At 47.7% G+C, this 8,832-nt stretch overlaps 1 protein-coding gene across 1 annotated transcript; it reads left to right on the plus strand.

The window, feature by feature from the left end:
* The first annotated feature begins 753 nt into the window (after positions 1–753).
* On the plus strand, positions 754–5,235 carry LOC119290668 (probable inactive receptor kinase At5g10020). The gene is made up of 4 exons (XM_037569302.1): positions 754–950; positions 1,053–2,368; positions 2,650–4,269; positions 4,358–5,235. Exons 2-4 carry the CDS (start codon positions 1,471–1,473, stop codon positions 4,951–4,953), a joined length of 3,114 nt encoding a protein of 1,037 aa, XP_037425199.1. The 5' UTR covers positions 754–950; positions 1,053–1,470; the 3' UTR covers positions 4,954–5,235.
* The last annotated feature ends 3,597 nt before the right edge of the window (positions 5,236–8,832 follow it).

Below are 8,832 nucleotides of genomic sequence, written 5' to 3' on the forward strand. Positions count from 1 at the left end.
CTCACTCTCTCACAAAGTACCTAGGAGCACGTGCTGCAGCCGGCTGTTAACTAGTAGCCCGCTTCTCTTCTCTCTCCTCTTCTCTCTCTTCCAAGTAAGCAAGAATATAATATTTAATGTCTTACAGCCCGCCTACATCACCTTATTGTACTTGCTCTAAGGGGGTGCGGCAGGAGAGGAGATGGCAGGATGAGACCGCGACCTTTGTGCACCGGTTACAAGGGTGGGTGTCCCCTCTTTCTCTTCGATCCAAGCACCGGAAGCCGAGGCGAGCATATCTGGCGCTGCACGTTGGCCTGCAGGGAGATTAGCACTCGTCATCATGGTTTTCGTCTTAGCGCTAATGAGTCTCAAATAATGCTGCAGCTTTCTCAGATTTATTCTGAGAGTGTCCCAGATTATTTTCTCATCCTAGTATCCAACCTAGGATGACTCAATTATTATTGCTAGTAGCATCTTCTTTTGAAATGTACTACTAGTAGTAACACTGACAGGATTTCTGGATAATCCCGGCGGCTAAGAATTTGCTTATCTTCCCTCCTCTGCTGCTGCTGGTAACTTTGTGATTTGTCAGGGAAAGCCTTGCCTTGTTTTGCTTCCGCTTTACAGATCACTTTTCCTTAAAAGTAAATCCAGACCCTTTTCTTTTCTTTTCTTTTGGCACGGACACACTTTTGAGTTGACAATCTCACTGTGAAATGTGCCCCCAGTCCTGCAGTGTCACCGGACCCTTTTAATTCTCTTTTCACCTGCTCCCTCTCTCTCTCTCGGCAGTAGCAGCGGTGTAGTACACGCCGAGCACGGGCAAGGCCATGAGCTCTCCGTTTGCCCGGTCTCCCCTTGCTGCCCCAAAAGGTAGACGCTGCATTCTGTAGCCACCAGACCAAATTCCTTCAAGATTCCAATCAGAGAGAGGAGCAGCGACCCGGAAAGCGCCCGGGCGAGTCTAGGTGTGCAGCTTACCCTCCCTCCCTCCTTGAGCTCGCTCCATTTTGTTTGTGTCTACTAATCTGGCATCTTCAGCTGAGTGTTTGGTTCGGTTCGGATTGCAGGGTTCTACTTACTCGGCTTGGACAGCAGCCATTGCTCCAATCTCTCCTGCCCAGCTTCACGCTTGGATGGATTTTGTTTCTTGACGCAGCGTCGCCGCGTGTCTCTGTGTTTGCCCTTGTTCTTGGCCACACTGCCGACTTCTTGGTCTCAGTTTGGCGCCTGGATGTATTTGCCCCAAATTACCCACCTCACATCCGCTGTGATTTTGGTTGGGAATTTCCCCGCACCGCAGCTTCTTGTGCTCCTTCATTTGCCGCAATTTCCCCTTCTTCTTGACCCGCCCCGAGTTCGGTGCCGGCAAAAATCCCCAAAAAATTTCACCCTTAATCTTTTCTCTCAACTCCAAGTGCCTTAAACCCTACCTACCCAACACCACCCACATTATCGCTTCGTCTGGCGTCAAGGTTGGATCTTGCAATGCGGCTCGTCATCCTGTGTTTCTGGATTTGGGCCGTGGCTGGCTCGGACATGGAGGCGCTGCTGGAGTTTGGCAGGGGCATCCGGCAAGACCCGTCCCGCCGCCAGGCCGCTCCTTGGAACCCGACCAGCTCGTCCGACTCTGACGGCTGCCCCATCGATTGGCATGGCGTGCAGTGCAACGGCGGCCAGATTCTTTCCATAGCGTTCGATGGCATTGGGCTTGTGGGCAACGCCAGCTTGTCGGCGCTCGCAACGATGACCATGCTTCAGAACCTGTCCCTGTCCGGCAACAAATTGGAAGGGGTCTTGCCCCGTGCGCTGGGGTCTCTTGCTTCCTTGCAGCACCTGGATCTGTCCAACAACAGGTTCGCCGGCTCCATTCCGGCCGAATTCACCAAACTGAGCAACCTGGGGCATCTCAATCTCTCCTCCAATGGCTTTGGTGGTGCATTGCCGGTGGGTTTCAGAAGCCTGAGGAAATTGAAGTACTTGGATCTCCGAGGCAACGGCTTCGTCGGCAAATTGGATGACATATTTGCGCAGCTGCAGAGCCCGGTCCATGTTGATTTCAGCTGCAATCAGTTCTCGGGGTCCCTGGCATCAATCTCTGATAACTCATCTGTGGCTAGCACTCTGCAGTACCTGAATGTTAGCCATAATGTGCTGTCAGGGCCAGTATTTGAGAGCGATCCGACGCCTTTGTTCGACAGCCTCGAGGTGTTCGATGCAAGTTACAATGCGCTTAGTGGCAACGTCCCGTCATTTAACTTCATGATCTCCCTCAAGGTGTTGCTTCTGCAGAACAATAAGTTCTCGGGGTCCATTCCAGAAGCGCTATTCCGGGAAACCTCCATGGTGTTGACTCAACTTGACCTTAGCTGCAACCAGCTCACAGGTAGATTTATTTTTCTACTCTTCATTTCACAGGATTGTGTTAAAAACAAATCGTTTTAAGCTTTCCCTTATTAAACTTGTCGTTCGTGCTACCACTTTTGCCTTATGCTTGAACAATTAATATGTTGCAGTGTAATAACCCATGCAAACAATGCATGTATTGAACACGTTTCTTTTCCCGTTGCCATAATAACCTCCAGAGCACCGAAGCAATCCATACTATGTTTGTGAATGATGATGTGTTGCGATTACTAATTTTATCTAAACCCTTGTACTACACAGGTCCAATTAGGCGTGTAACATCAGTGAATCTGAAGTACCTGAATCTGTCATCTAACAGCCTTCAGGGAACTTTACCAATCACATTTGGGAGCTGTTCAGTGGTTGATTTGAGTAGAAACATGCTTTCAGGGAACATATCAGTTGTCCATACATGGGGAGATTATGTTGAGATGATTGATTTGAGCTCAAATAGATTAACAGGAACCTGGCCCGTTCAGACTACCCAATTTTTGAGGCTGACTTCATTGAGGATTTCTGATAACTTGCTAGCAGGAGAATTGCCGACTGTTCTCGGAAGCTATCCCGAGTTGATTGCCATAGATCTTAGTCTCAATCAGCTGCATGGAGCTTTACTGAAAAATCTCTTTACAGCAGCTAAGCTGACCTATCTTAATCTTTCAGGAAACAGTTTCGCAGGAACTCTGCCTCTTCCCAGTTCTGAAACCAACAATTCAACTACTATAGACCTGTCAGTTCTTCCTGTACAGACCTCAAACCTTTCATTTCTTGATCTTTCAAACAATTCTTTTGGCGGTCCACTGCCTTCCGGCATCGGTCGTTTGAGTGGATTGGTGTTGTTGGATCTTTGCCTGAACAACTTTACTGGGCAAATTCCAACATCAATCACCAAGCTAAAGCATTTGCTGCACATTGACTTGTCAAGCAACCATTTCGATGGTAGCATACCTGATGGCCTCCCGGACGATCTTGTAGAGTTCAATGTATCATGCAACAATTTGTCTGGCCCCGTTCCGAACAGTTTGCTGAAATTTCCTGATTCATCTTTCCATCCAGGGAATGAACTACTTGTTCTTCCCCGCTCTGGGTCACCAAATAGTCCTGAAGGATCAGGTGGGAGGAAACATGGTATGAAGCGTGGAATTCTGTATGCATTGATTGCATGTGTTATTGTCTTTGTTACCGGGATCATTGTCCTTTTACTTGTCCATTGGAAGATCTCTAACTGGAAGAGCAGCGAAAAAGGCAAGGGCCAAAATAAGAATTCTGTAAATCAAGGACAGGGTGCTCCTCAGAGACGTGCAGAAATTCCAAGTTCTGAAATGCATGATGTCTCGCTAGGATCATCACCGTCTGCAGAGTATGGAGGTGTTTCCGTGCCTCGTGGTGGCATGGAAGGACAGCATGAAGCACAATCTGTGGATCAGCCAACCGGTAGCATTTCCAGCCTTAAAGATAGCACAACTTCTTCGATGCCTTCATTGATATCATCACCTTCTGATGTGCGCTCGCACCATCATCACTCCATCTTGAGGGTGCACTCTCCTGACAAACTGGTTGGGGACTTGCATCTTTTCGACAATTCGGTGTTGTTTACGGCTGAAGAGCTCTCTCGTGCTCCGGCAGAGATCATCGGCCGGAGCTGTCACGGGACATCCTACAAGGCTACTCTTGACAATGGGTATGTGCTGACAGTGAAGTGGCTGAAGGAGGGGTTTGCTAAGAGCAAGAAAGAGTTTTCCCGTGAAATAAAGAAGCTCGGCAGCGTCAAACATCCCAGTCTAGTCTCACTGCGAGGCTACTACTGGGGTCCCAAGGAGCACGAGAGGATCATCATATCAGACTATGTGGATGCCACATCTCTGTCTACCTACCTGTCTGGTAATGGTTCTCAGCTCTCTCTAAATCAAATTCTAGCTGCAGCTGATTTGTATGTATTCTGATGCATTTCTTTTGTGTCATCTTTCAGAGATTGAAGAGCGGGATCTTGCACCTCTGTCGGTGGGCCAGCGGCTTGATATCGCGATCAGCATTGCCCACTGTCTAGATTACCTGCACAATGAGCGGGTGATCCCACATGGCAACCTCAAGTCGTCCAACGTCCTGCTTCAGGACACCAGCCCGTCTGCTCTGGTAACTGATTACAGCCTTCACAGGCTGATGACTCCGGTGGGCATGGCCGAGCAGGTCCTGAATGCAGGGGCTCTTGGGTACTCCCCTCCTGAGTTTGCAAGCACCAGCAAGCCATGCCCGTCTCTCAAGAGCGACGTGTATGCCTTTGGCGTCATCCTGCTTGAGCTTCTGACAGGGAGGATTGCGGGGGAGATCATTTGTGTGAGCGATGGCGCGGTTGACCTGACGGACTGGGTGAGGATGCTGGCAAGGGAGGAGCGTGCTTCTGAGTGCTTCGACGGGCGCATTGTTGAAACTGAAAGCTCAGGGGGCGCATCCAACAAGCTGGAGGACATGCTGCACATCGCCATCCGGTGTATCCGGTCCGCATCCGAGAGGCCGGAGATACGGACGGTGTTCGAGGACCTCTCTTCCCTGTCGTCGTCGTCGTGACAGGGAGCGGGTGTGGCGTACATCTCGTACTTACATCAGGTTCTCGAGACTCTGGAATGAGAAGGGTATACTAACAGGTGTTAGGTTTTTGTGGCTATGTGTGTAGTCTCTTCTGAGCATTTCATTGGTTGGGTTCCTCTTCCTGGGAAGCGTTCATACATTTTTTTTAGTTATTGTTAGTTCACAATTCTAGCACTAGATGACTTGTATGAGAATGTGTTTGTGCATTTGCGATTCTGGACATCTGATAGGAAATAAGAAGGTTGCATTGATTCGTTGTTCTTTTCATGGTTTACATGATTACACAATCAAATAACCAAATATGTATAGCTATATGCTCTGCGCTTTAATATTTGCCACAAGCTGAAGGATCTGCCAAACAAGAAGAAAGGAAACGGACAGAGAAAATATGCTCCACATATTCAGAGGACTGCATAGTAAGTATGTGTACAAAAGGAGTGGTTGCGTGCATCAACCAATCCAGAGGCTAGGGGACCACTTGTAAACATGTTCTGCGATATGAACCGACATGAGCATTGCTCAGTCATGAACTTGTAATATGTGGTCTTCGGATTATGGCTTAGACCTACTCTTGTAACTTTGATGTCATTGGCCATACTCCCAGATTGCGGTAATACACTGAAAGTGCTTTAATTTGATGGTCACTTTATTTTTTTTATGCTAAATAAAAGTTGCAACATTCATGACTTTGGTCCGTCCTCCCGCATGCTGCTATCCATGGTGCTCCATAGCCCACTGTCGGGCTGGCGTGGCAAGCCAGCATGGCAGGAGGCCCACGCCCTCCCTGCCTATCTCCCTATGATTTGTGGGTCCTATAATATAAGAAAGAAAATGAGGAGCCTTGGGCTTTCAAAATCAGGACCTCAGGACATCTCCAATGCGGCACCTATTGGACATAATCAAATGTCTGCTCATGGGACTATCCAACCAGAATCAACATCGATTTTTCTTTTATTGATTTTTGGAGAGATTGCCTTTTACGCAAACAATCCCTAAAACAACTAATCTACTCCTTGTCGGAGAGGAGGTTGAGGAACAAGGCGGAGCTGACGATGGATGCCTCTTTGGCATCGTCATTGTTGCCGGCTGGTGTGAACAAGGCGGAGCTGACGATGGGCATCGTCGTCGTGTTGCTCTGGCTCGAAGAGGCAGTTGTACTCCACCTCGTTGACGCGAAGCTGCGAGCACTTGCGGCAGCCGTGCGGGCACCATGCATGAACGTGAATACCGCCCAGTTCATGTCGACGATGTCCAGGTCTACCGCACCATGGACGCGACGACAACGTCTCACGCATGCTCTGCCTCCAACTAATCCTTCGCCGGCCGATGCTCTTCCAGGAGCACCATGTTGTATTGTTGCTCTGCCTGCAGCGGTCTGAACCCGGGCACCGATGTCGCGTCTGTTAAAATAAATGTGTACACGCCAGGCTACAGTTTGACTTGTAATTAGTGAAGGGTTAGGTGCTTGAGTCGAACATATGTAACCCAATACTATTTTTTTTTGCGGGTGAACCCAGTACTATTATATAAGGGTACCGCGGGGTAGCCAAATGGACTAGACATAAATTGGTAGGCTAGACAAAGATCACGAGAGAGATGGTCAGGTGTCCATGGCAGGGGTAGTCGGACTAGCTGTGGTGTGATGGTCGGAGCGCTGTCTGATGGCCTCGGTCGGCTTGTCGTTGACTCTACGGTGTTGATTTAGTACATGAGGAGGAAGGCCCGTAGTTGTATGCGTCGGGGGTGTAGCTATGATTGGGAACCTAGTTAACAACTCTCAATGTCGTACTCGTGTGATTGCTTCTTCTTGACAGATCAGTATGCGCTTCAAATTATTCTCAGCCTCCGCTACCTCAGCGGGCGCCTTCCCTTCCACCGCAGGTGCCTTCTCGTTTGTGGCCTCCGCCATCGCAATGGTGCCGCTCTCCTCCTCTGCGCTCTCCGATCTCAACTCCCGCGAGCTCGAAGGTTGGCCCGCCTCAATACGGGCCTGGTGCCAGGCGTCGGCGACCTCTATCGCGATTTTGACGAAGCACGCCGGCGACAGCTGCCTCCACTATGAAGGAGTGGTGCCGACTATTGCGATGGCGGACGAGGATGCAAACTAGTGGGTAGTTGGACGGTAAGAGAAGGAGCTCAGAGGGGTAGGGTTTTGGGACATGGTCGGTCTAGTGTATATAAACGGCTTGTGTACGCGCATATTTGCTTTGACACATACACATTAATTTGTGAAGATTAATCCACTCATTTTGTGTGTGAAGATTAATAAAAGAAGAAAAGAGGCAATTAAAATCCTTGATTTTAATCTATACTACCGGTAGCAACCATCATATTAGAGCTCTGTATAATCAATCTATTATTTATATTGGCCACATAAAATATTTTAAGGGGGACCTGATTCCGATGTTCCATGAGCTTTTTGCCGGACAGCTTCAATTGTTTAAGCTGAATTTCGGAACGATAACTCTTCTTCCTAAGAAGACAGAGGCCGTTCGCATTGAGCAGTTCAAGCCTATATGTCTGCTGAATGTTAGTTTCAAAATCTTCACCAAGGTTGGGACGAACAGACTTACGCAGATTGCGCATTCTGTGGTGCAACCGTCTCAGACTGCTTTCATGCCAGATAGAAATATTCTTGAAGGGGTTGTCGTCTTGCATGAAACGCTCCATGAGATTCACTCAAAAAAACTAGATGGCGTTGTTTTTAAAGTGGATTTTGAAAAAGCATACGATAAAGTTAAATGACCTTTCCTTCAACAGGCTTTGCGTATGAAAGGATTTGACCCGGCCTGGAGAAACCAGATTGAATCCTTTACACAAAAAGGGAGTGTAGGGATTAAAGTGAATAATGACATATGTCACTACTTCCAGACTCACAAAGGGTTAAGGCAAGGAGATTCCATGTCACCGATCCTATTCAACATAGTGGTTGATATGCTGACCATTTTAATAGGACAGGCTAAGGATGCAGGACAGGTAGGCGGCCTTGTTCCGCATTTTGTTGATGGAGGTATCTCCATCCTTCAGTATGTTGATGATACTATCATCTTCATGGAGCACGACTTGGCGAAAGCGAGAAACATGAAGCTCATGTTATGCTTATTTGAACAATTGACCGGGTTAAAAATTAACTTCGACAAGAGCGAATTGTTCTATTTTGGAAGAGCTAATGATGACCAGGAGGCTTATAAACAATTGTTCGAATGTGAATTGGGAACGTTACCGTTCACATATTTAGGTATACCCATTCATCATCGTAAGCTGACTAACAAAGAGTGGAAATGCATTGAGGATCGTTTCGAGAAGAAGCTGAGCTGTTGGAAAGAGAAGCTCATGTCATATGGAGGGCGTTTAATTTTGATTAATTTGGTCCTCACAAGTATGCCTATGTTTCTCCTATCCTTTTTCGAGGTCCCGGTAGAAGTCAGGAAAAGGCTAGATTTCTATCGATCAGGATTCTTTTGGCAGAGTGATGAGCTTAAACGAAAGTATAGGCTTGCTAAATGGGATATAATCTGTAGGCCGAAGGACCAAGGGGTCTAGGTATTGAAAATCTGGAAGTCAAAAACAGATGTCTCCTTAGCAAGTGGCTGTTCAAACTTTCGTCCGAGGCGAAGGCTATTTGGGCTCAGATTTGCAAAATAAATATTTTCACTCTAAAACCTTGTCCCAGGTGACAGTGAGGCCGACTGACTCACCATTTTGGAAAGGCTTGATGAGAGTCAAACCACTCTTTTTCAAAAGGACAAGGTTCTTAGTCGGAAATGGAGCTAATACGAGGTTCTGGGAGGATACGTGGATTGGGGAGACTTCCCTTGCACTTCAATATCCTACTTTGTATAACGTTATTCAACGTAG

The sequence above is a fragment of the Triticum dicoccoides genome, chromosome 4B (genome assembly GCF_002162155.2).
Source record: "Triticum dicoccoides isolate Atlit2015 ecotype Zavitan chromosome 4B, WEW_v2.0, whole genome shotgun sequence".
NCBI classification, from domain to species: Eukaryota; Viridiplantae; Streptophyta; class Magnoliopsida; order Poales; family Poaceae; genus Triticum; species Triticum dicoccoides.

Coding starts and splice junctions, on each gene's coding strand:
- LOC119290668 (XM_037569302.1), top strand. CDS start 1,471: ATGCGGCTCGTCATCCTGTGTTTCTGGATTTGGGCCGTGGCTGGCTCG. Junction 2,369..2,649: donor TAGCTGCAACCAGCTCACAG/GTAGATTTATTT, acceptor TGTACTACACAG/GTCCAATTAGGCGTGTAACA. Junction 4,270..4,357: donor TCTGTCTACCTACCTGTCTG/GTAATGGTTCTC, acceptor GTCATCTTTCAG/AGATTGAAGAGCGGGATCTT.